This window comes from Xiphophorus hellerii, chromosome 18 (genome assembly GCF_003331165.1).
Source record: "Xiphophorus hellerii strain 12219 chromosome 18, Xiphophorus_hellerii-4.1, whole genome shotgun sequence".
NCBI lineage: Eukaryota > Metazoa > Chordata > Actinopteri > Cyprinodontiformes > Poeciliidae > Xiphophorus > Xiphophorus hellerii.
In genome coordinates, this window is record NC_045689.1 from 12,430,871 (window position 1) to 12,458,337 (window position 27,467).

The window sequence follows — 27,467 nt, forward strand, 5'->3', positions numbered from 1 at the left end:
TGTCTACATAAAAGTGATAGAGTACCTCAAAAAGACTGGTTCTACAATGTAATGGGTTATGGGACCTGAATATAAGCACTTCAGATTATTTATACAACTTTGTGTTGCTATTATATGTAAAATCTTAGAAACAGCACAGGGAAAAGTTCACAAACTTACTACAGTTTCAGAGGTATAGAAATTTCATCCCTGCAGCTTTAATGATCAGATTTAACAGAACCCGTTATCAGATACAAATGCCATTACAGCATCTGGTTACACTCTGATCCAATCAGTCATTCCTAAAGGTGTGAAGGAGAGAAAGTTTAAGTAGCTCATAAATGCATTAATAAAGTTTATCCCACACATTAAAACTTTGGTTTACAAGAAATCAATGTGAGCTGTAAGTGGCTTGAAACCACCTTGGTGCACCTGCCCATCACAATTTAGAAAACGAGCAATGTGGATCAGCGTATAAAAAGCAGACATACCAGGTAGTGGTTCGGATTTCCAGTTTTAATCATCACTTCTGTTTTATTTAAGCAGATATTTCCCATTAGCATTGTACACATCTGCAACCTACAGAGTTCTCCCATGACTACCCAACCATCTTCCCATCTCCATGCAGAGTTTCAGCATCATTCATCACATCAGTTCTTCAATGTCCAGTCTGTCAGCTTGCAGGGGTGGGGAGGGGAATTAAAAGCAAAGGAGGAGAAGGCAAAGATAAATAGATTCCATTTTTTTATTGCCCCCTCCCCCAATATTGAAAAGTCAGAGCCATCACCAGGCACTGTTCTTGTACGCGCAATAATTTAAGTGGACCCAGTGGAGCTGGATGGAGTGTGTGAAGCATTGCAAAACTGTGCAACTTTTGTTGTGTTCTGATCATCAGGTATCTGATGCCTCGATCTCCAGAAGGGTGGGGTAAGAGGTAGGGGGGCTTTTAAGGCTGGAAACTGGTATAGAGAGTTTCTGGTGGATAGTTGAACACACGTCAAAGTATGAATGATGGCTCTGTTGAGGTGGAGGGAAGGATAAAAGAAGGGCATATTTAAAATAAAGATGGCATATTTTTTTTAAAAAGAGAAAACTTCAGTAGGATGACAGTCTGATACACGAAGAACAAAGTCCTCATGAATAAAAGCAAATACAACAGCAAACATTCAGACACAAAAACCCAATAAAAACAACCAAACAAAAACAAAAAAATGGCAAAACAAGCAAAAACAATCAATCAAACCATACAAAGTGACATCAGGCCTTTCCAAAGTGACATCTAGTTTCTCTTTTTAAATCCCATTCAAGTCTGTCTCCCATAATTCTCTGTAAACCAGACAGTGGCTCCCATTTATGGCTGGTCAGCAAGGTCAGGGTCCGCTCCGTAACAACAACTGGGCGGCTCTCTGAGACCTGGGCTCGGGGGGTGGAGGGGCCCATCCAGAACCGGACTCAGAATGAGCATCAGTGACGAGCAGTAAGTTCAGCAGCATCAGCAGGGGACTAATCAACTTAATACATTATTACAGCACATTCAGAACAGAGAAATGCATGGTGCAGGACAGCTACAAATGGCATCTTGTACAACCGGAAAAAAAGAATCAAGTTTGCTTTATACAATCACATTTCTGTAATAACTCGAAACATTCTGCACTGAAAGATTTTACATGTCTCTTGAAGCCCGTCTGTACAGCTAAACATGGATGCTTGGGGCAAAACAACGCGGGACATGTGTTGGGAGCTGAAAGCACGCTGGTGGGCATTACATTTCTATACGTCACTTTATGAATGCTAATCTCAATCCAAAACACTGCAACGTTTTCACATAAAATCGCCTACTGCAACATCCATGTGCATATTTAAACAGAACCCCCTCAGAGACGAGACTGACAGCAGCAGGAGAGGACCCCAACCCTGCTGTACAAACTTTTATTAGCCACTCTAGGGGGGAGAGAAGGATTCTGGAGCAGTTGGAAAGAGAAAAAAAAAGGCAAGGAGTGTGATGCTTCTCTTCCTTCTTCAGACCTCAACCTCTCTCTATTGACAGAAAGAAGGAGACAAGGAAACAGTCTTGGAGTGCTGATTCCTCCCCTGTTGCCCTTTCTGTACCCCAGTTCTCTGACCAGTGATGGAGAGACGGGAGGAGGTATGCAATGAGATGAGACTTTGTTTGCACCCTCTACCTGGCTTCCTCCCTCCGTTCTTCCCTCTTGGTGCGGATGGGCTGCGAGCCGTCGGCAGGCTGCTGCACCCAGTTGTTGTCATGGAGCCCAACCCGGCAACCCGGAGTGTCCTTGTCTGTACGCCGGCAGCACATCCAGTAGGAACGTCCGTAAGGCAGGTCATGGTGGTAAGGTTTGGGGTGCCAGCGGCACAAAGAAACGTCCCCGCGCTCATATTGACGCTTGCACTGTTTGCAGGGGTCGTCTCTGTAGAGGGGGTCCTGGTTCCAGCGCGAGTCCACCGCGCGCACCCCGTAGGTTTCGATCAGCGCCTTAAAGTAGTGGCAGGTGCACTTAAGGGCCGCCAGAGAGCGAGTGGGTAGGTAGCTGAAGATGTTCACCATGATGTGGTCGGGGAGCAGCAACATGTACTGTCTCGGCTCGAGGAGCCGTTGGATCTGAAACCGGATCTCCAGGAAGTCGTGGGACACGTGGCGGTAAAGGCGACACAGCGAAGGGTCAGAGCAGTCCTCCCCGACACCAGGGGAGTCTGGGCGTGTCGCCCGCTCCACTGAGCCCACTGTCACCCCTGTGCCAGGACTGTTGTTGTTGGCGCAGTCCAAAGAGCACATTCCTGCCCCGCTGCCAGATGTCTTTGCAGTTACATCGTCCTCTGGTCCCCTAGGGGACTGAAGGAAAAAGAGCTGTCCAGGAGGGGGATCGTCTGATGATGGGTCAGTTGAGCTGCCAACACCACCACCACCTCCTACCGCTGTAGGCATTGCGAAACACACCGTTTCCTCCTGCACATTCTCTGTGCTGTCCTTGCCGTAGAAGACACACTGGTCCACAGCACCCGTCACCACAACCTCCACATGGAACCCGGTCACTCGTTCCCTCCCGACGCCCCCTTTCTTCTCCCCCGTGGAGAGCTCCTGGTTGGGGTCCGGGGTGCCGCAGGACAGATTGTCTTGATGAAGATCTCCGTCTGGTTTGGGGGTGGAAGCTGTGGCGGCAAGCAGCAGACTACTGGGATCTCTTGAAGATGGACTGACGAGCTGGTACAAGTCACAGGTGATTTTCTCTTTGGCCCTGGCAGCTGCCTGGTTACTCCCCCCACCACAACTCATGAACATACAGCGGGACCGGCCAGCTGGCTCCAGTTGTGAGCGAGGGTCCATATTTGACACTCTGAAAGCTATCCTCACCTCCCCATGGGTGTGGTTGGGTGGTGGAGGTGGTGTTACAGTGTCCCCTCTTCTGAGCTCCCCATCTCCGCTTTGATTATTTGAGGGTACTCCAGATCCAGAACCCAGATGGAGGCGATTCTCAAGGGTCTGAGATTCAAAGTGTGCAATGGCCTGAGCCACCCGGCACGACTCCTGTTCCTCCTCAAATTCCTGATCTGTCTGGATTGGAGATGATGGCTTTTGGGATTCACTAGAGGCTTGACTGTCTGAGCTGTTTGATTCAAACAGCATGGGAGAAGGGTCGGAGACTGTACCTCGGAGTAGAGTATGTTGGTTGTGGGGGAAGCCCTGACTATGAGTGGTGGTAAGCGACTGGTGGTGGTGCTGGTTTCCATGAACTGCCACAATGCCCTGAAGGGCCATGGCGGTCCTCTGTTCCACCAAGGCAACCATCTCAGCAACAGAAAGCAGATCTGTCTCATTCACACCTAATGGTAGCTCATCGGGACTTGGAGGTCCTATGGAGGTGTCAGGAGTCGGCGCTTGGGAGCGCGTTGGAGGATCGTAGGATGAGCACCGCCTTCGTCTTTTGGCTTTACTGCAATCTGTTGCCCAGTTACCTTTAACCTGTGGAAACAGAAATTGATTTAATTAGAGGCCACACACAAATTTATAGCTATGCAACATTCTGATAATGCTAGGTAGTGTGATGGTGATGATTAGCTACAGTACTGTCTATATACTGTACATCGTAATGACATTGAACGACAACCCCTCAACCGTTTGACCTTAGTCACTCATACATCAAATGATTGTGAAAAGCCATCCAGATATAGTCAAATATATTTGAATGCATGTAGTCTGTGAAATAAAAGCAGTCCTGTGTGATTTCAAGATGCAGAAACTAAATTTGCACATTAATGTTTTATTTTATGTTTTTCTCTCCACAGAAGCTACTCCTGATCTGGCATTCTGTTTGACTTTGGTACCTTCCTGGAGGAGGGCACAAGCTGAAATAATGCTATCATCAACTAATCGTTGTCCCTTTTCTGCTATTAACCTTTGACTTTCATTAACATAGAACATAATCCTACATCAGTTCTGTTTCTTTTAGTGAATTCTGCTCTGTCTTTCGGCTGTGGCAAATGGCCGCTGGTACTGATCCTCGATCTGCTAGAGGTTTCTTCCTGATAAACAGTTATTCCTCTTCAATGTTACTACAATGATGCTCAGTATGAGGAATTGCTGTAAAGTCAATGACTCAATGCAAGTGATTGTCCAGCACGTCGCTACATGCTCGTCCAGGAGAGGTGCATAATGCAAGTCAATGACTCGATGACTGTTCCATAGGAGATCAAAATTGCAATGTCTGAGATTTTCAGCTGGTCCGGTTCGCTTTCACACTACACTGTTTCAAATGAACTAGACACTGGAAAACCTGTTCTCCTCACCTGTGGTGGCACTACACCAAGGACCACTGAAGGAAACGACATGAAAATCTCTGAAGAAGACATGGCTGTAACTTACTTCTTTATGAAATATAGGAAAAAAATTGAGTGGTGTCAGAGTTTAGTAGTAGGATTTCTCTTGTCTTTGATAAGTGACTACAAGCCATATCTCCCATTAGCACTAGACACATTTGTTTTGGTTGCCTTTACCTAGAATGCCTTGCACTATAATCCACTTCCTGCTTATGAAGCGGCCTCTGGTTCTCTTGGTATTCACATATGCAGTCAAACCACATCAGGGTTCAAAACCGAGACCTAGGTTTTTAGGCGGACCAGAGTTTGCTTTTTTAGGTCCATATAAGAGTTGCATATTCACATCTCCCCAGACAAATCAGACTTTCTAGCAAACAAACTAGAGCTCGATTAAAGCAACCTTAGATACAAACTTTTTAGAATACTCTGATATTGTACCTGAACTAAAGGAATACTCAAATTGTAAAAGAGAGACATATACCCCTCTGTCAAGTTCTCACCTTCATGGCACTCGGTCTGGGCTGGCCTGCTCCACTGAACTGGTGTGCAACAAAAAAGGCAATCTTCTCCTTCGTGTTCCCTGGTTTGATAACATACCAAGTGTCCAACAGCACACGCCCATCTTGCATCTGAGATCCTGTAGTTGGTGGCGAGGGTGGAGCAGGAGGAGGCTGAGAGGCCTGGGTTTGTGTAATGGCGCCAGATTCAAGCTCAGGTTCAGGTGGCGTGTTCTCTGACCCCACATCCTCCTCCTCCTCCTTCCCCTCTTTACCCACAACTATCATCCCTACATCTTCACTTTCTTCTGGCGTCCTCCTGGCACCTTGCGAGAGCTCAGCCTTGCAGACCGAGGGGGAACCTGCCCCACTGGCTCCTCCACTGTTGCCCCCCGAGCCTGGACTCCGAGCTTTGTTCTGGGAGTAGGTGCCGAAGGGGCGAGGGCACCACAGCCGGATGTGGGAGAAGGTGTCTCGGTCCATCAGGATGAGGACCACCGTGGCATATCTGCATCTATGCTGGCCAGCAAACACCAGGAGCGCTCATCGTTCGTCTCTGTTCCCGTAGCCACCAGACTGGCACCAAGACCAACACCGGGCATAAAACCTGCATCAAGAAAACAGAAAAAAGGTTAAAATCATGGTTTCTGCAGGTTCCACCAACTCAAATTAAAGACTTAAGACCATTTTAAAAGCATTATGCATGAAATTTAAGACCTGTGTGAAATAAAAATTGAAAAAAAAAATACAAGAAATAAAATTAAAAACAAACTACAAAATATTAAATATTGATATAGTGCATCTACAAATCAGGGCATTTTTTAAAGACTTCATAAGGATGCATAGACACCCTTAAATACAAGAAGGGATGGAGTGACAGAAATGATTGAGATAAAACTACACATTTTATCTATTTAAAAGTGCAGATTAACAAAGCTCATCCGCAGAGGGATTAAATTAGATTATCAATAACTAATCGAGGCTCTACTGAATAGTTGCCCTCAAGTAATCAAACAGTCTGAAAGCATTGCAAGCCCCATTACAACCACTAGTGTTTAGAAAAGACAGCATGACACTCTTATAGACACCAGTCACAAATCCTCTGCTTCAGACTTTGGCCAAATTTAATCAGTAGTTGCATTCACTTCTTTGCAACAAGACCATCTCCCCCACTCCAAGGCCTCCAGATTAAATTAAAGGGATTGCATTTCGGATTTCAAGATGAAAGGGATGAACGATAGAGCACAAAAGCACCAAATGGATCCTCCTCACCCTCTCTCTGCATCTCAGCATTTCAAACAGGACTTGACTTAATAAGAGGCAACACAGGGAGGAGCATCCAGGCATATGCTGGACCTATTTTTAGAAAGCAGCGGCAAGGGGGAGATAGGAGTGAAACTGTTGTTGCTATCCTCACCTCTTCCTCGCTGGCTATACTACAGAACAACGAGGGGGAGCTTTTCTGTTCACCCAACATCATTTGCTTCTGTAGCAAGGGCGGCTGCAGGGTATGCCAGGGACGGGCCAGCATACTTGGGGACAGACGAAGCAACGCGCCTGACCCACTGGTAAAGTGTTTGCACTTACTTTGTTTGCCCCAAGATGCTCCGCAACTCTTAAAAATAAAAACAATACAGTTCAAAGTTACCATTTATGTAATTAAAGCCAAATCTGGATCAATTTTACTAAAAAAAACCCAAACATTTGACACATTGATACATTAACAAATATTAGATTTAAAAAAAATGTAGTTTGCTTTAAGGCTTTGAATTTTTCCAAATGAGGTTAAGTTATTGTTGGTGTGCTCCAATATCTCTGGCAAAAGGAGGTCATATTACTGTGAGTTCACTGGAAAAGTAAATGAGGTTAACTAGTTAACTCCTATTTCTCTGTGGAGCCTCATCTGATCCATATTCTGCCACTGTAGTTTTCATACCTTCTTTACAAATGTTGTAAAATCAAAACATTTACTCCATTCATGACAGTGAACTGACAAGTTATTGCATGCCTACTACATGGCCTTAAATTCCACTGATATGAATATTTTTAGTTTGAGCTGCTTTAAAATGCTGAAGAGGGTGATCAGAGGCACGGGGCGGGGGGTGCAGTAAACGTTTGACACCGCCAGACACCTTTTAGATCAGGGGTCTCAAACTCCAGTCCTCGAGGGCCGCTGTCCTGCAACTTTTAGATGTGCCTCTGCTGCACCACACCTGAATAGAATAATTAGGTCATTAGCAAGGCTCTGGAGAACTGATCCACACAAGGAGGAGGTAATTAAGCCATTTCATTCCAGTGTTTTGTACCTGTGGCACATCTAAAAACTGTAGGTCTGCGGCCCTCGAGGACTGGAGTTTGAGACCCCTGTTTTAGATGATCAGGAGTTGTATAGAGCCTGTTTAGATGGTTGACTGCAGTCAAAGCCCAACAAACACACACACAGCTCCTAAGAAAAATAAAAAAATATATCAAAACGGGCTTCTTCAGGACATCAGTTATGTAAATAATTGGCATTTCCATCTTTAAAAAATGCCAATTTTTTTTAAAGATGCACCTGCATTTAATCATTTTCACAGATTTATTGAAGCTCTTTTGTAATCAACAGTGAAGAAATAGAAAAGGTGACTCTGCAGCTGGCAATACTGTCAGTTTTGGGGGTTTCAGACATTCCGAATTTTTTTTGTCATTACGATAAAAAGATTTTCACAACAACAAGATATAACCCCATCCCTACCTGTTAGTCTCACTGTATTGAACACCCAGTTCTGACAGATTTTAGTGCCCAATATGCCTATTATACAGAGTTGGAAGTGTAATGTGAGAGAGAGATTTCCTAATATAGTGAAAACCTGGAACCAACAAGATCAATGAATTCTATTAGCTCTGTTGGATCTGAAACTTTCCTTTTGTATTAACTGCTCCCTCTGAACAAGGGTTCATTATTCATGAGGAAACTATTACAGTTTAGTCTTAAGGTAAATGGAGAGGGAAAAAAAAGTTTTATTCTTCAACACTGACTCAATACAATGCTGTGAAGAGTCTCAAAATGAGGAAAACATTCAGACAGTCTTGCTCTAAATGAAAAGTTGATCAGCTGGGCAATTTAATTCACAATTTTCTTATTCAGGAGGAAACTTGAGCCGCCTGTTTGGCCCATTTTAGAGCTCATTTGACACGTATCCGAAAGGGTCACTTGTTCTTTTCTGTGTAACACACTGCATGGGTGGTGCGTTATACAGTTGGACTAATGGATTGGCTCAGAGAGGCGCAAAAAACAAACACCTCCCACACAGTGTGGTGTAGCAGTATAAATGCTTCCTCTATAATCACACAGCAACAACTCATCTAAGAGCAGACAGATTATACTGTAGCGAAGAGGCTGAAGAGGCTTTTTTACTGCATTTTCTTCAGGGATTGGACTAGTCATAACTAGTTTCATTCTTTAACTCTTTCTTATCCACCATGATTACCACAGATTCATGCAATATGTTGCTCTTATCATGAAAGAGAGCCAGAAGAGAAGTATTGGCTTTTGCTGTTCTGGAAAATTGGCAGTATTGGGAGATGAGATATTATCTCGATGACAACATGAAATTAAAGGAATCTGGCAGGGAATCAAACCATATTCTGTTTAAACATTGGCACTTCCTCTTAAATTAAATAACGTGCTTTTCAATGAGAAAAAGGTTCAAAACCTTCTCTCTGCTGTAAGAGAAACATGACTAAATAGGGGTACAACAGTCTAAAAGCCAAAAATTCTAAAAGATTTAGGATTACAGAATACTTTAGTTTCAATTAAATGTCACCTGGCAACATAAACGTTTAAGAATGAAAGGCAACACTTTGACTGCAAGCACAATATAAGAAACCACAGAAATTGAAATGACTGCCAACAGTACAGAATATTAATTCTCATCATTGTAAATAAGCATGGGCTGTCTACTGGCATCAAGATATACTCAGGTTTTTAAAAAGTAACCGCAAACAGTTCTAATGGTTTAAAGTTTGTTTTAATTAACGACAGAGTCAAAGCAGCCATTTTGCTCCAGACAGCAGGAAGAATCGTGTTCCTACATACTGCTGGTCAGCCGGCTGATTAGATCCAGTTGCTCTCTGAACTTGGAAATTATATTCCTAATTGGAAAAATCTACTGGAACGCCCTCCAAAGTCGGATTTCCCCACTATAAAACGGGGAGCAACTCTGACTACCTCCTTACGACTTGTAAGGCAAATTTTTATGTCATTATGGCCCCTCCTCGCTCAAATAGCAACAAGATGTGGTGGATACTTGTTTATTTTACACATGTAAGAGTGCATCTAAAAATCAATGTTACATGATTTTTGTAACATTGTGGTTCTAGAAAGTAAAATGATGAATGTAAGAGGTACAATAATCCTCTTACAGAAAGTTCCTCTTTTACAATTCCAACTTAAATATAACGATGTTACCTCAGATCTGATCAAACCTAAATCCAAGATAAATGGAACGCAGCATAAACTAATATGGCTGCTTAGAAATACTTCCAGTTGGGCAAAACAAGCACTCAAAGTGCGCCACCTATCATTTTTATTATGGTACAGCAGCCAACTGCAGGATTGTTCAGACGAATTATTACCAGACAATATCAGATGTAGGTAGTACTTTTTCAATTAAGTCAATGTTTATTCTATAATATTTTCTTAAAATCCAAGTGCTAAAATGTAATAATGAATATGCTATTAATTTGACACAGTAGGAAAAAGTAATTAGATCATGTCATACATATGTGCAACATTTGTAAAACATACTGTGATATTTTTAAACCATGAAATTTCTACTGTAGGTTGTAGTGTGAAAATCTAATACTGGCCCAAGTCTGACATATAGACTTTATTAAATGAGGAAAGTTTCTTCTAAATGTGTCCAAGTTCTGAAAATGGATTGTGACATCTTATACCGTGTGCCTCAAACCCAGACAGCTGAAAGGATATTTATCTTTTGTCTTTAATATTTCACACAATTTAAAGTTAAATCCAACTAACAGATGAGGCACATTTACACATGTACTTTATGCATCGTTTACTCCTCAAACGAATCTCTGCAAATAAGACTCTGGGTTTGAATTAAGCAATCTGCAACAACCTAATCCATCAAATCCTGTCCAAGCTCAGCAGCAGCCAGTGGCACCACAGCGACTCTGCAGACTTAATCGTTAGAAACCCAACCTGTCTGACAGACTGTCAAGATTTTTCTGCACAATTCCAGCAATTAACTCGTTCCACACACCAACACATGGAAGCATGCAGTCTGCCAACTTTGCAGACTTGTTAACCAGGAAAGCCCGAAATGCAGAGGCATGTTATTCAGTAAGGTTTGGGGCTGGTTTACGAGTAGAGATCCATAAAAGGTCAAATCAAACTTAACACTGTGTATTCACCTCAAACGGGATGTGTTAATTGGATCAGAGAGAAGATATTTGTTATCTAACCTACGTCAGTAAAGTTAATCAATAATACAGAGTACAACATTCTTCTACTGTCCTGAAGACTGAGAAGGAGCTTCTGATTGCAAAATAGCCACGACACACAAAGGAGCTTCCTTCTAACCATCAGAAACCTTCAGATGACACAAAAATTAAAATAACAGGTTCTACTGTCTGAACAGTGAAAGCCCGCTTTTTGTTGAACTTTCAACATTTTCAAAGATGTTAAACTGTTAGCATCTTTGATATCAAATTTCTAGAAATTTCCCCAGCAATACAATAAACGATTCAGAAAAGATCAATTGTAACAGCTTTGCCGAATATTAATTTGAATCACGTTTCCAGTGTTTAGATCCTAAAACAACATATTTTTCCAAACTCAAAATTGATTATGCAGTCAATCTCAGATTGGTGGTCCGGATCTACATACAGTTTCAGTCATACAAAGATTAGAAGAAAGAATCAGTTTTCACCTATTCAAAAACAAACATTAGAAACATCGAATGTTTTTATTTTATTTTTTTCTGGCTTGTGTTTTTCTCTGGATACACACCATCGCTTCCTTTAATGACCCTCTCCTTATTTACACTTGGCTGGGTAGGTGTGTTCAGACAACTATATCCTTGTTAAACACCTATAAAACTTGGCAGGTTGGATAAAGAATTCAAGCAATCATTTCTAAATGTTTGATATCACAATTCAAGATGTGAGGTCATAATTTTAGGGCGTTTCGAGTTAATAAGAACCAAATGGTGAAAAAAGAAAACAAGCTGAAGAATAACTCTCAGTTGTGTCTGTTAGACGGTCACGCTCTGAAGCATTTCATTCATGTCAATGTGTGGACCGCAGCCATAAAAGCACCAATCATGCTGGCACGATTACAAAAAACTTTACAAAAGTTTCCCTCTGCCTGTGTGTCTTTGACGACAATGTAACAGACGGCCAACAGGCCGTTTGTTTAGCACACTGGTGACAGAACAATAGAGTGGAGCGCGTCGCTCCAGCAGTCAGATCAGGATCGTGCGACGGACAACACCTGGGAAGAGTGACCGCCAGCCTGCATGGCCATCTCTGACTGGGTGTGTGAGTGAGTGGCAGCATGTTCGTTCAGAAATATAATCACAAACCTCAATAAGACCTCCACCAACACTTCTGTGTCAGCACAGTGATCTGTTGTATTGACCTCCAGAAAAGAGCTTCAGTCACGCACCGTCTGAATAAACAACATCAAATCACTCAGAGAGAGGGCTGCGTCCAAACATACCTACACTAATACAGCAATAAGGTTAAATACTGGGACAGAAACTGATTTTCTTGAAAGTATACATTCATTTATGTAAGTAAGCATTTGGGTAGAAAACAATCTCTTAGTACAACTACAACTTATCATAAAACACAGCTGAGTATTAGTCTGTTTCCCAGAATAGGCCGATCATCAGTGTTTAACATCGTTTTACAACAACATATATTCATATATTAAAAGATACTTTCTATATGTGATTTTATTTCTCTGTTAAATGAATGAAACTTTTGCACTTGAACAGCAGCATAAACCGGAACTCCATAGAATATTTCTGGAAATAATTTTACGACTTCCTTCTTTTGGCAGTTTGTCAACATTTTCTACGTTTTAAGAACATAAAATCATCACATCGGCTACTTCCATTCTGAAACATGCAAGTACAATGGACACAATTTCTGACTGATGAACCCAAAGTCATGATGGACAAAGAGGCAAAGAGACTTTGCATCTAATTGATGCGAAGTCCTTTGTATTCTGTCAAGAATTATATCGTCCGATTGTTTTCTATGTACATTTGCCATTCAGAAAGTGAATAAATGTCAAACTGAGATTATTTCATATTAAATCACAATATGGTTTGGCAGCACAGTTGAACTGCATGCAGTCTTTAATCATAATACTTTATCTTAGTTAAACAACTCGTTTTATTACTGTTGAGTAATGGGATTTTTCTCCTCTCCCACCTTCATTCTGCTATCAAATGAAATGACTATGACTCTGATGACAAGCAGACATTTCAGGTTAACAGCAGCTGAGTCAGAAGTTCTGACCAACCCTTTATTGTCAGTAATTTCAGGCTAATTCATAAACCGTTTTCATGTCTTTTTATTGCCAAATTCAGGCATACGACAACTGTACAGAATGTAAACAAACACAAAAGAAAGTGGAATTTTGTTAAAACCATGAATAAATTATGTGTACAAAAGAAGAAAAACGTGAACAGACAAAAAAGAGCGTTGGGGATAATGTGATGTCACTTGAGGCATGTGGGCTTGGAAGATTGGGAGGGCAGGTTTTTATCTCGATTATTCACAGCAAAAACGAGAAAGAACTGACCAGATGGGTGTTGTTCTATGAGTGATCTATTCAGAATCCAAGTATTACAGAATGTCTGGTAAGCAGTTTTAACTTGCAGTAAAAAGCACCTGAATAGCCGTTTGATTACAGAAGACCTCTTCAAGATCTTAACCAACATGTACAACACTAAAGATTGGATCGCAGTTGTTTTCTTCGAGAGAACCACACATCGTGACAGGAGAACGTTAAAAAGGTCAATGCACAAAAAATGTCAGATTGTTCTCCTCGCTGTGACTAAAGTTTCCTAGTCAAAAGCGAAGGCCCGCAGCTCACTAAAAGCATTTCTTTGGGTAAATGGGTTAACTTTCCAAAATATATTGAAAACAAGTTGAAACAACGTCTACATCTGACGTGACAATTATGAGGAGAGATGGGACAAACAATACCAAAGACGAGCAAAACAAAGCCAAAGGAGACTATGTTTACCCAACATTAAATTTAAATGTCTTTAACCAACTACCAGCTATTTAAGCAGTGAGCTAGCAGAGCGTCGCTGGGACATAAATACCCAGCCGACCAGAAGTCAAACAATAACTAGAGAACTACAGTATTTAACTAACACACATCTGTTCAAGTCTGCTTTTTTAAAACGATTATTCACCTCGGTATAGACTAAGAAGAAGTTATAGAAAAACAAACCCCTCTGAACTAACGAGCTAGCTAACTGGACAACAGAACTTACCTGCAGAATATTATAACAGAGCTTTGCTCTGCTAGCAAGCAACGATTAAAAAAAGACTTTAATTTATGCTGTGGGAGTAGAAATACCTATTAGGTTGTTCTCCACGGAAACCCCGCGATGAGCAGAAGGTCGGTGACAAGTCCTTGTTAGCCGTGTTTTCTTCCAACCAAACTAGTCTAATACAGGTGACACGAGTTGACTATCCGAGTCCACGTAGCTAGGCTAACCAGCTAGCAGGCTAACGTCGACATTAGCCCACAGCTACTTTCTGTTTTATCAACCTTGCTTAATACTAGCCTCAATCGCAGCATTTCAGGCTGTCAGTTCCCTGAAGAGAATCCACTTGACCTGGTACGCCCAACCAGGTCTCCCAGCAATCTCTCTCCCGCTGTCTATCTAGAAGTGTCACAGGCTTTCACAGTATGTTCTCGGGGATACCAAAATAATCTGTGTTAAAACGGCGAGAGGAGGAAGGCCATCTTGTTGACAAGCAGCTGCATAAGTCCATCAGCCAATAGCAGTGCAGAGTCGGTGGTGTGCCCATATATGGTGTATGCTCAGCGCCCTCCCTCTCCACTGCCCCACGGACTCCACACCGGCCACACTGTGACACCCCAGCATCTAAAGGTCACTGTGTCAAAAACAGGTGGGAAGACTGAAAGCCACACTAACATAACATGGCGTATGTTCATTCTCCACAAAATTCACACGTTATTAGAGTGACAAACATGTTTATTGGACTTCTCTTTATTGTTTCATCAACAATATGTTAAAAATACAGGTTTGTGTGACTAAAAAACGTTTCAACCGGTAATAAATCCTGCACAATTTAACTGAAAGATAAACAAATCTGTTAGGTTAAGTTTAAAAAAGCTGCAGTGATTTGCATTGTTAAGTCTCCACAGTTATTTACTTGATACTTTATTGGAGCACTTTAAATAAAAAAATAAATCACCTTTCCTTCCTTTGTAATAGTAACTCAGTCTATCTTATTAAAATTTTCCAATTATATCAGATTATGGTGGACATCTTTTGTGCACAAAACTCTTAAGATCCACAAATTTTATTCCAAAACTTTATTTTTTTCCTGATGAAAAGGCCCTGTTGTTGATGATGATGTTTCTTTAATTTTACTGCAAAGCTGAGAAATGAAATTCATCCTATTCACTAGCTTTGTAGCAAACACCTGATTGTTTTGGATCCAAACTGATTCTGAAGCAATCCATAACTTTATTTAAAAATAATGTTCCTTCTGATGCAGCTACCTCACTACATGATGCCGCCACTACCATGTTTCACAGTAAGTTTTTGTGATACTCAGTACAGCTGCTACTCTGCCAAGAAAAGCCTTTTAGAGTTATGGTGCAAAAAATTAAATTATGACTACATGAGACTGTATAGCATTACCTCACTAGGTTCTGGGAGATTTTAGCCAGTCCTGGATGTTTTACTGCTTAGTTCAGACATTTGAAGAATACAAGAGAAACTGATGTCATGTTGAACACAGCCACCATTGGGCAGAAATTCCTGCAGCTCCTTCAGTGTTGCTGTGGTCTTGGGCCTCCTGGTACTTTCCTTAATTAGTTTCTGTCCTTTCTTCATCAATTTTGAAATAAAAACATCCTGTTTCTTCACTATTGGCCCTCAATTTACTGCAATTATTGATTATTACCTACACTTTATTATAGCCCACATTTCACCTTTTTTATTTTAAAATACCCCATCCCAAACGTATCTGTTTTTCAGCTGAATTGAACAGGGTATGTGCTACGTCAAAGGTGGAAAAAGCTTTAAAATGATTTATCCTGGTCTTGACTTAGATGCACTGTATTTGTTTTTGTGAAAAGTAATATGAATTTTTTTCTTTATCATTTGCCTTTTCCAACCTGTTCCTTCACTGAGTTGAAACATGATGTGTCTCCTTTATTTCCTACTGGCACTGAACCTAACATTGTAGAGCCAAGTTTCTCCTGTTTCACTTCTTCACACATTGTGTCCCACAACAATCAAACAAACAGCCAGCGTCATTAATGTTTCACTAAATTTCCCCCTGAAACATTTTGACGCCAGTTCCTGCTTTAAGCTGAAGTCCAGTCTTTCAGCAATCCAAAGTCTTAATGTCTGTCCAGCAGAGGGCCACATACCACCTTATTATGTGCTTTCATTGTATGCCATTCCATGCTGCAAACAGAATTTTACAATTTCCAATGCCTTGCAAAACTATTCAGATTCTTTGACATTTTGTCATATTTTATCAAGCTCAATGTATTTTATTAAGATTTAACGTGACAAACGACATAGTTTTACAAATAAATTCTGAAAAGTGTGGTGTGCATTTCAGCCCCACTGAGCCAATGCTTTTTTTAAAACTAGGTATAGCTGCAAGTAATTTAGAGATGTATGCATCTAAACATTGAATCATTTGTCCATTTTCTTTTCAATATTGCCCAAGCTCAGTCAGTTTCCCTGGAGAGCATCTCTGACATCAATTTCCAACGTTCACAGTCCATGCTATACATTTTATACAAGGAAATTGCAGTTTTGAAATAATTTTGGAATGCAGCTTATACTTGACATGATGTTTAAGTGTGACACATGTTTATATTCCTACAGCTGTAGGCATGATAGTTGTTAACATGCTAATCCACAAAAAAACTAGTCTTTTCAATTTACTGCAAAAAAGTGTCTAAAATTTTTTTATTACCATTGCAAATAACAAAGAATGGCAAACGTTATGCTTACATCAGGAACCTTGAGAAAAATAATCATAAGTTTGGTAACTGTACCTCATAGCACGTGTATTTAGTAACCCACCTCCATGGGAACACCTCTTAACCCTCATTGGAGGTTTTTTTTCCGCTTTGACCCGCCTTTGGTTAAACACGATTGGTCAATTTATTCCAGTTGCAGTTTCGTCATCCACTATTTAGTGCCGCGGTTGGTCAGAAGAACATTCCCGTCGTTTTGCAATCAAAACCCCGCCCATCTACATCTATCATTGGACGTTAGTTCAATCTGTTGAGCTTTAACTTCCGGGTGTTGTGTGCCGTTGTAAAACAGATCATAAAGAGCTACTGAGAGGGCAACCGTTGAACAAACACTGGAAGACGATTTTATTCAATAAAAGTAAGTCCTGGCTAGGGTTTAACCTAGGCCGGTTTGTTCTTTCAGACTTTAGAACCGTGGGTTTAAGTTTGCAGTCGCTAGCTTGTCGTTTTTAGCACCTTTCAGCTGCAACTCCGTATGTTGACTTGAGTACATCCACGAGCTAAACACAGAGCTTGTTACTATGTTTCTAAATGCTTGCTGTGATTTTGAGAATATTTTTTTTCCGCACTGATATGAGATAACACGCGTTTCTGGCGCATGTCTGGTAACTTTTCTACCCAGACAAATCCGAGGTTAAACATCCAACAGCAGCTTGAATTTGGATTATTCCAAATTCAAGCTGTTGTGAATAAGGTATTGTACTCACAACAATACCGTTGTACTATATATATATATATAGTATATAATATATACACTATATATATATATATATATATATATATATATATATATATATATAGTAATTTATTTATTTATAATTTATTTATTTTATATTGTATTGTGAAAATGTATTCACAACGGTATTGTCCTTCCTGTGTAGTTTCAGCGTGCTGGAGAACTGCGGCTGATTTGTTTGGCCATTTCAGACCACCCTGTTTCATTTGTTCCCTTCTGTGTGTCTGAAGTGATGCTGTCAGAGGTCCTGCAGGTTCTGCGTGGGGCTGGTAAAGTGGGTTCTGCTTTAGTCACCACCCAGGGAGAGCAGCTCAGATTAATGGCCTGCAACTCATCTGTGGGTGCAGGAGTCAAAGCTGCTCAGGATGTGGCTGAAGGCCTGCTGGCCACTTTTATGGGCAGCACCAATGAGGTGAGTGTAATAAGCTGTCTGTGACTATGGGGCACAGCAAAGGTTTCACTCGACTGCTCCTATCTTTTTCTAAATGCTTTCTGTTATGTTTGTGTGTGTGCACCATAGTCTATAAAGGAAGATGTGTTTCCGGATGCAGAAGGCTGGGAGAATATGGACCCAGATGAAGTAGCCAAATGGGGGGTGGGATCCGAGTTTCCCCCTGGAACTGCAGAGCAAAGCCAAGAAGGAGTAGGACCGACTTCAGGGATGCACACAGGTATTAACATCCCAAACTTGCGGCACCAAGGGAATCTAAAAAAAATGCCTGGAAGCCATTTAAACCTCATATTTAAAAGAAACAGAGAAAACTCAGGCAGAAACCGAGAAATCTTTGAACTTGGTCTGAATATCTTTCAAAGCGGATAAAGTTATGTTTTTATTATAACTGAACAACAGGGTACCAAATAAATCGGCCCCCTGTTATCCATTAAATACAAACTGACTGACCCTCTCCTCTTTAGTGGAGATTTGACTCTGGAAGTCAACAAATCACAGGGCAACTTTCCTTTTCACAGCTCTCACGATGTTTTAGATGTATTTCAGAATACATTGACTATTATTTCCACTGGCTGTGGTTTTAAACAAAATTTCTTTGAATGTTATTTTCTCACTTCAGAATAGGAATGGACCAGTTTACACTTTTCAATGGTTTGATAAAAATGTACCTTATGTAAATTTTTACATATATTTTAATGGTTGTAGCTAGCACAGATGTCACCAGTGCTAATGCCAGGTTTGATAGTCTACATTTCTAAAGAAGTATTTTTACATGAATGATCAAGGATTCCTGAAACACTTGAAAGCTGAATGGGTATAATGGCATGAACAAAAAGGGTTTTTGAATTGAAAATGTTACTTATGTTGTCAATATATAGTTTTCAATTAAAATGTGATGAATTACTGGTTCTGTAATTAACTCGATTCAAAAAGTTTAAGCAAGTCCAAGCACAAATTTTTAGCTTTGTCTGCTCTACAAAGAGTAATGTTTGCATTTAATTACCAAAACCTTATTTCTTTAGACTGGTAGTGGGCGTTCTTGCTGAAACTCTACCTCTCCAGTGGTTTTACGCTCATGTTTCCAGGATGTCTTTGTCTTGATGTTTTACCCAAGCTTTGTTTTTGTGGTGCAAAACATTTGAAACATATTGCTGACATCAAATACTCAATAAACATAAACTCTCTGTTGCTCGTCTCTATCAGCCTTTAAATGTCATGTTACGGAAGAACAAGCATCAATGTTTAGTTCAGAGTATTCCTTCTTGGTCAATATGGCACCAGTGTCCCTCATTCAGTCTCTGTTCTACACAACCAAAACACAGGTTTACTCTGCAGGTCTAAACCAGCAGAGTGATTGATGTTATCACCTTCATGTCTTTATGTTGTAGAACATTCCTGTTTCCTCTTATTCTTGGAACTCTTTCTGATCCAGGCACAGCTCCAGGTGGAGCGGGCTGGCCAGGACAGAACTCTCGCTTCCTGCACACCGTCCACGGCCATCGGCACTTCTACTGCCAGACCAGATCTGTCCACGACACGGCAGTGGCCAAGCTCACGCCTGAGGACATAAAGAAAGCCAGAGAGGCAAAACAGGGCCAGGCAAAACCAGTCAGACAGAAGGTTGGTTTGAAATGGCTCCGCTGTATATCACTGCAAATTATGCGATATTTACTGTGTATACAGAAAAATCTTGATCTGAGCTTGTTTGTATTTAAAATGAGGTGTGGAGATGAATACCTCATGGTGTTTTAGTGCATTTAATTTGTAATGTGGAAGTACTGATGTGTCAATTGGAGCAGAGTGGTGCTGTATTAGATGAAATGCAAGCAAAGTCAGAACTCTGCTTGTATTTCTTAAACCTCCTCAGTCACATTTTTTCCTTTACTCACACTGCTATGAATTACTTGTGATAACAGTTTTTTTCACCTTCTTCAGCTGAGTGAGCGAGCCAAGGAGAGGAAGGTTCCCTCCACAAGAATCAGCCGGCTCGTTAATTTTGGTGGTGAGAATATCGTGTTGTTCTGTTTTGGCTCATAGACAGATTTTTTTTTCTTTCTGAATATTCATTACAAAGTTAAAATTCTGGTTAACAATTATATTGTATTATATTTTTTCCAGGCACAGCGCCATTTTATAGCACAGCCAAATGCTATAAATCAAATGCTATGATATAAAACTCAGAAGTCAAAATTACATAATATATTTCCTTTAAAATGTAAATAACATCAGATTTCTTTAGTGTCTTCCAAATGTAATCATACTCCTTGATGCTTCTCCTATTTTGTGACATTAAAACCACCAATTTTAATGTAACACTAAAATTATTAATCATGTCACTTGCAAGTATGTACAGTGTATTGCTATATATTGTATATTCTTATAGTCAAAAGTGCTACTACTGCTGGCATTGGTAACCAAATGCTAACAAACCATATTGCCAGAATTTTAGAAAGAACATTTGAAAAATGCTTGAAGTCTTCCTACAGAAACCTCAGCATTAAATATTTCAGTTTGTCTGCTGCAGGTCTGGCTGTTGGACTGGGCATCGGTGCCATTGCAGAGGTGGCCAAGCAGTCGCTAGGAGGGAAACAAAAAGGAGGTGAAGACATTCTCACTTCTCTGTTTAGTGTTCTTGCTGTAGTGAGATATTTCACAAACTCAACAGATTAATGGAAAGCTGTTGGGACTCTGAGAAGTTGGGCTAGCTTTGGATCAAGCAGTATAACAAGCCTTTGAAAGGTTTAGGAGTTGAGCTCTGTGGGAATCGCAGCTTGCTCAAATTTCTTTTTAGAAATAATCTGTAAATATTGAGTATCACATGTTCTCAGTATGCATTTTCTAACATGTTTGTCTTTTTTTATGTGGTGTTTCCAGAGATGAATGCCCTTATGGACTCGCCCTTCCTGTCGGAGGCCAACGCTGAAAGAATCGTCAACACTCTGTGTAAGGTTCGAGGAGCAGCTCTGAAAATAGGCCAGATGCTCAGCATACAAGGTACTCACTATCACGGCTTCATGTGAAAATCTGCTCACAGTCAGAGTTGTTTTCCAGCCTTGACATGTTTTCCCTTTTCTCAGACAACTCCTTCATCAACCCTCAGCTGCAGAAGATCTTTGAGAGAGTCCGACAGAGTGCAGACTTTATGCCCACATGGCAGATGACCGTAAGCACGATCTGTCCGTGACAGATGCAAAGTGACTGACTGAATCGAATGAAACACAGAAAAGTGTGTGTTTCTGTCTGAGTAGAAAGTCCTGGAGGAGGAGTTCGGGCCAGGATGGAGGGAGAAGCTCTCATTGTTTGAGGATAAACCGTTTGCCGCGGCTTCTATCGGACAGGTGCATCATGGGGTGTTGAAGGATGGAAGAGAGATTGCCATGAAGATTCAGGTATAAAACAGTTCATACCATCTTTCCCTCAATGTTTGTCTTATTTTTAATCTTTTTATTCTCATTTCCATCCCAGTACCCTGGAGTAGCAGAGAGCATCCAAAGTGACATAGACAACCTGATGTCAGTACTGAAGATGAGTGTGGTTCTGCCAGAAGGTAATGCTGTAAATAATATCTTACCACTCTTTATCACTGCAGCATTTTCTTATCATAGCATTTCTGAATAAACGTCAAAAAAATACTTAAAATGTTATCGGTTCGCGAAGTATGTATGAGAAGAACCAGAAAAAAAGTTCCTTCTTGCACCAGAAATATCAATAACGAGACTAAAGCTGCAGATTCAGAGTGGTGAGCAGCACGCTGTGTAAGAACACAGAGCATCGCACTATGTGAAGAAAAGCTTCATAGAGCAGCTTCCTTCTGTTGGCTTTATTTGATCAACTAAAGGGAAATGCAAAACTAATACAGTAACCAAATGCAAAGGAATTTTAAAATGGTTGCATTTTATTTTATTTTTTTTTACCTGTAACGATACTTCAAGTGTACCAGAGGATGTGATGTAAACTTGAGTTAATGCTGTTTAGTTTTATGTCCAGAAGTTATATTAGCTAGTTTAATTTAGCTGATTACATGAAACATTATTATTTCAATTTTAATCTTTTTCTTTCATTCAGTGTCATCATTGCAATTGACCATGAGGTGGTGCTATAGTTGTACCAGCTCTCTAGTTCCACACTATCTATTGTTCTTTTGGGTTTTATCTACTTTAACATTTTTGTTAAATAGAACCAAAAAATGCAAATGGAAGGAATCAAACTGCAGGAGATGCAGGAAACCAAATGGTATGATCATTTTCCAGGTGGCTATTTATGCTTTAATTAATAATATACAAGTTTCTTTTAGAAATGTTGTCTATCCTGAAACATTATTGTGGCATCAGGTGTCAATGAAGGTCAAAGACAAAATCTTCCGCACAAAGTCTTACTGAGTCAACTCCTTGTTTTTTCCCACGCACATCATCTGAAACGCCACGTTCAACAATGAAGTTAACGGTTATGCTTTGGCTGTTTTTACATGCTGAGTTTTGCTCCATTTGTCCACAGGTCTGTTTGCTGACAGCAGCTTGGAGGTTCTCCAGAGGGAGCTGGAGTGGGAGTGCAACTATAAAAGGGAAGCAGAGAGCGCCAAGAAGTTCAGGTAACTTTATTAGTCTTAGCCACAAGGCAGTTTGTCAGTGCACTGACTTGCATCATGTCAAATTAAAACCACTTTTTGCTACCAGTTAAATTTTTTTATTATTTTTTTTTTTTCCTGTTATTGGACAACTCATGTCTGGCCTGCAGGTCACTGCTGGAGGGTGACCCATATTTCCAGGTTCCAAAGGTAATCGATGAGTTGTCCTCACGCAGGGTGATATCCATGGAGCTGGTACAAGGAGTTCCTCTGGATCGCTGCATTGACCTGGATCAAGAAACAAGGAACCAGGTACAGTTTTACTCAAGAAACACATGTATTTTAGGTGTTGGAGTTGAGAATTTGTATATTTATTTGCAAAAATTGTTTTTGCAAGGGTGCAGTGATCACAAGCGTCTCTATATCTGCATCTTGCATATAAACAAAAGTAATCTGAATATCTTGTCATCTGATCACTGAGGTAACCTCGCATAAGTGGAAAGCAAAGACCTTCATTATCCACACACACATGAAAGCTCTGGAATCAAAACCTCTACACTTTATGAATATAATCCATGTTTTAAATTGACATTACAAACTTTGCTGGTGGTTAGAAAACCAGTGAGTAATATTGGGTTTGTTTCTTCAGTAAAACTTGGCACAGGGTTTAAGAAAAAGAAAAGCTAAATACTGTTGTTTTGTTTATATAAATACATTTTTTTTCCAAGGGTGATCCACTTTGTTGCAAAGCTTTATGACATGACCATCAGATGCATATAGGAATAAAATCATTGTCTTGTTTCCTTTGCAGATCTGTTACAACATCCTTCACTTATGTCTGAGGGAGCTGTTTGAGTTCAGGTTCATGCAGACTGATCCAAACTGGGCCAACTTCTTTTACAACTCTGAAACCAACAAGGTGAGGAATCTACATTTGGAGAATGTGTTTAACACAATGGAACCTTTTAAACTCGTCTTCCTCTGATATGCAGCACGAATCCTAACCCTGATCCTTGTCTGCAGGTTGTCCTCTTAGACTTTGGAGCTTGCAGAGGCTACCCAGAAACTTTCACAGATGACTACATCCAGGTATGCTGACTGTTGTGAATCTCAATACATGATTTATGAAGGAAGATTTTCTCTGAATAATTGAACACTGAGGATCTGACTACCAAGGAAACTCATCCATGTAGACATTTTGCAAGTGCTAATGGCACTAATGCAGTTTCTGCAACTACATGATGGTTTTGTCTGGGCTCTTATGTCATGTGTCCAGGTGGTTTATGCAGCTTCTGTTGGTGATCGGGACACCGTCCTGTCCAAATCCAAAGACCTGAAGTTCCTAACAGGCTTTGAGACCAAGGTGGGCTATTTTAATTAAATCTGCTGTTTCTGCTTTGCTCATTTATTTTTGATGTAGTGTTTCCTTCTGCCTAATCTGCCCGTTGTTATTTCCTTTCTGTCCTTGATGTCATTTCCTACCTCCCATCCTCTTTTCTAACTGCCTTCACCAATATGTTACTGATCAGAACAGTTTAGACCAAAATTGAACTCAATATTAAACCCGCTGTGGTGGAAATATACCACTACAAAAATGAAGTGGTATCAGATTTTAGCTGTTGTAGGACTTCTCTTTTGTCGCTGGTAAAAAACAACAACAGAAAAACAATCCATTTTTTCTCTAGACTCACACTTTTGTTTTGGTTGTATTTACCCAGAATGCATGCACTGTAGTCTGGTTCCTGCTTTTGGAATGATATCCGGTCCACTTGGCATTCACATATACATTCAAACCGCACCAGAGTTCACTTCAACCAAACCAAGACCTAGGTTTGTAAACAGACCAAAGTTCACTGTTTTTGGTCCACATCAGAGTAAGATTACACATTCACACCTCCTCAAATTAACCAAACTTTCTAGGCAAACGGACTAGAGTTCAGTTTAAGGCAAAGTAAACAGAGATCTTAAGGATTTGTGGCAAACTTGAAAACTGGTGTTCACACATGCTGTCAATCCATTCTAACTGAGGCTAAACTAACTTGCAAAGATTTTCTTCAGAACTACAAAAATGTAGAATCAGTGCAAAAGACTTGCGACTGTGCTTGCACCTCACTTCAAGATGTCCTTTTTTGTTGTTGGTCTTGCACTTAAAATTTAGTAAATTGCATTGAGGTTTGTGAAAAAGTTCAACAGGCTTTAAAGCTTTTTCTAGGCACCATAGATCAGGGAATGAAGAAGAGACAACTTTAACGTGGGTTCTTATTTGCCATCAGGCCTTTAAGGATGCCCACGTTGAGGCCGTGATGATCCTCGGCGAAGCCTTTGCGTCCACCGAGCCCTTTGACTTCAGCACACAGAGCACCACGCAGCGCATCCAGAACCTCGTCCCCATCATGCTGCGCCATCGCCTCACTCCTCCCCCCGAGGAGACTTACTCTCTCCACCGCAAAATGGCCGGCTCCTTCCTGATCTGCTCCAAACTGAAAGCCAACATACCCTGCAGGGACATGTTCCTGGACGTGTACAACGCCTACATGCAGAGGAGGCAGGCTGAGAGGATGGCACCAGCCAGCGCCTAGACAAGCTGAGGGACGATTGTTCCTGCCCTAAATAAGCAGGGATTGCTGTACTAAAAGAATTAGCCTGAGGTGGAGACTCTGAACTGGACTCTGTTATCTGGATCTTCAGCATTGTGAAGATGCAACATGAGCCATCTGAGGCGCAACTGAGCTCCTATATAGATAATAATGTAAAAATGTCATAATAGCCTTTTGAATTACTGTAAAAAAAATTAAGCAAATTATTCATTTTACTAGTGAAACAGTTTTTAATTTTATTTAACACAACAAACACATCTTCTCAAGTGTTTGCCATGATTTAAAACAAAAAGAATCCAACTTAAAATCTCTTGACAGCAAGGCCAGTCATATTCCTGAAAAGAAAATGTCTGCCCTCCAAATAAAAGTCCCTGCAGAGGATATCTGATGCTGCCAAAGGCTTTCCTTTGTTGGAGAATGAGTCTGTGAACAAAGCTTTCACCTAAATGTGATGCCCGCCAGACTGGATGAGCAGATTATCAGAGGAATTAGACGGCCTAATGGAACCCTGCAGAATAATGGTCTTTCATTATAAAGTCTACTTGCCATAAAACTCCAATGTGCTTATTTTAAACACATTAGCAACATTGTGTCTGGAAAATACGTTATTTCCTTGTGTGCTTTCTTTTGTATAACTAAAATGCAAGACTTATTGAGGCGTCTATTTAAGGGTTGCCTTTTTTTGTTGTTGACCTTAAACGGCCGAAAGTCGAGGTTTTTCTTGATCACAGATTGATCTTTCCATTTCAGCTTTAAGAACCCATCTGTGGAAACGTCACTAACTAGAGGCCATATTTGACCTCACGGTTTCCTGCAATTGTCTTGCATCGACATGCAAGCATAATTACAGGCTTAGATACTTAAGCCTTGAGATAATGGAGGCATTGATGGGTCTATATTCAGGGAAGCTAACCCCACAACCCCTCCCCCAAGGCGATTTTGCCACTTTACTGTCCAACCAGGCCATTAGAACCTATTAAAAAAGGAGGACTTGAGCATGTTATTGATGTGTTTGATTTGTATTGGAAACCAGACCTTAGATCTGGGAGGAATCTTGCGCTAGTTAGGTATTATGTACTACATATGTAAGCTGTGGGTAAAATAAGGATTGAACTCATCAGAAATGTGCTAAATAAATATATTTTAAGTGCAATCGAGACAAAATTATCACCAGATGTCAGTAACAACCCATCCAGTCTAGACATGCCAAAAAACAAAAAAATCAATGCTGATGCTAAAGTCCAACATACTAGCAAGCGAAGCTTCAGCACTGTGAGGCAGCTATTGCAAAAGAATCAGACATCTTAGCTGTCTGATGTCAGGGAAACTGCTTACAGTTCAAACCAGAAGTTTACACTGAATGAAAAGACACCTTTTTTCTTCTGTCTGAAGTTAAATCAGACCAAAACTCTCTTGTTTTATGTTAGTCATGATTGTCAGTCATATATTTGTATTTGCTAACTGCCACAATAATAAAAGAATAGGTCAGAAATGTATTTGTTAATGTCTTCAAATGTAAAGGTTTAAATGCATTACTACAATTTTTGGTATCATTTGACTTGGGTCAAACATTTTGGGTTTTCTTTCACAAGCTTCTCATTATAGCTTGCAGAACTTCTGGCCCATTTCTCATGATAGAACTGGTATAACTGAGTCAGGTTTGTAGGCTGTCTCACTTGTACATATCTAGGGAGGAAGGGGTATACGGAAAGATCAATTATCCGAATCATGTTTTTGGACTTTGAGAGGAAGCAGGAGAACCCAGAGAGAACCAGTCTATTTACAGGGAAAACTTCCAAACTCTGTGCAGAAACATTTCAGACGTGGATTCAAACCCAGGAGCTTCTTGCTGCAAGGCAGCAGCATTACACTGAACTACTGTCCAGCCCTGAGGACAAAACAAATATTCTTCATAATTAGCATTTAAATGTTGTCAAATCAGTTAATTTGACAGATTAGTTGGATTTCATGAATTATCTTTTAACCATTAAATTTACAATGTTTCCACATACACCGTGTTGCAAATTATTATGCAAGTGATATTTTTTCAGATTTTCTTAAATGGTCAATGCAAATGATGGTCAGTATAATTTTCAAGTCATGAACTATTACAGTATAAATCAAATTTTACTGAACAAATCCCCCATGAGAACATTTTTTTTTTCAAAAATAAAAACCTCAAAATGCATTGTTCCAAATTAATGCACAGCAGATTTTCTTAACATTTTATGGATTATAAAGAACTGCAAACGGTCATTCTTTGAATGTGCAGCATTAAGTGGTCAGATGTACTAAAATCAAAAGCTATTTCAATCAAAAACATCTTAACAGACCGAGTTACATGTTGACATAGGACCCCTTCTTTGATATCACCTGTAGAATTCTTGCATCCATTGAACTTGTGAGTTTGTGGATAGTTTCTACTTGAATATCTTTGCAGGATGTCAGAATATTTTTTTTGAACCATGAAAGAAAGTGATCAGTCAGAAAGTTTATATACTTTGCTGAGGTCATTGT

The 27,467-nt window shown here is 40.4% G+C and overlaps 2 protein-coding genes across 2 annotated transcripts; one reads left to right on the forward strand and one right to left on the reverse strand.

Moving 5' to 3' along the window:
- Positions 1-177: 177 nt before the first annotated feature.
- Positions 178-14,343, reverse strand: fbxo46 (F-box protein 46). The gene is made up of 3 exons (XM_032545779.1): positions 13,921-14,343; positions 5,313-5,916; positions 178-3,958 (listed from the first exon to the last, which is right to left on the reverse strand). Exons 2-3 carry the CDS (start codon positions 5,790-5,792, stop codon positions 2,159-2,161), a joined length of 2,280 nt encoding a protein of 759 aa, XP_032401670.1. The 5' UTR covers positions 5,793-5,916; positions 13,921-14,343; the 3' UTR covers positions 178-2,158.
- Positions 14,344-16,839: 2,496 nt separating this feature from the next.
- Positions 16,840-26,961, forward strand: coq8b (coenzyme Q8B). Its single transcript, XM_032546090.1, has 16 exons — positions 16,840-16,960; positions 17,569-17,750; positions 17,859-18,009; positions 19,222-19,409; positions 19,725-19,791; positions 20,314-20,388; positions 20,664-20,783; positions 20,867-20,952; positions 21,038-21,178; positions 21,255-21,336; positions 22,284-22,377; positions 22,524-22,665; positions 23,165-23,272; positions 23,377-23,442; positions 23,630-23,716; positions 24,627-26,961. Coding segments are annotated over exons 1-16 (1,896 nt in total). The 5' UTR covers positions 16,840-16,959; the 3' UTR covers positions 24,933-26,961.
- The last annotated feature ends 506 nt before the right edge of the window (positions 26,962-27,467 follow it).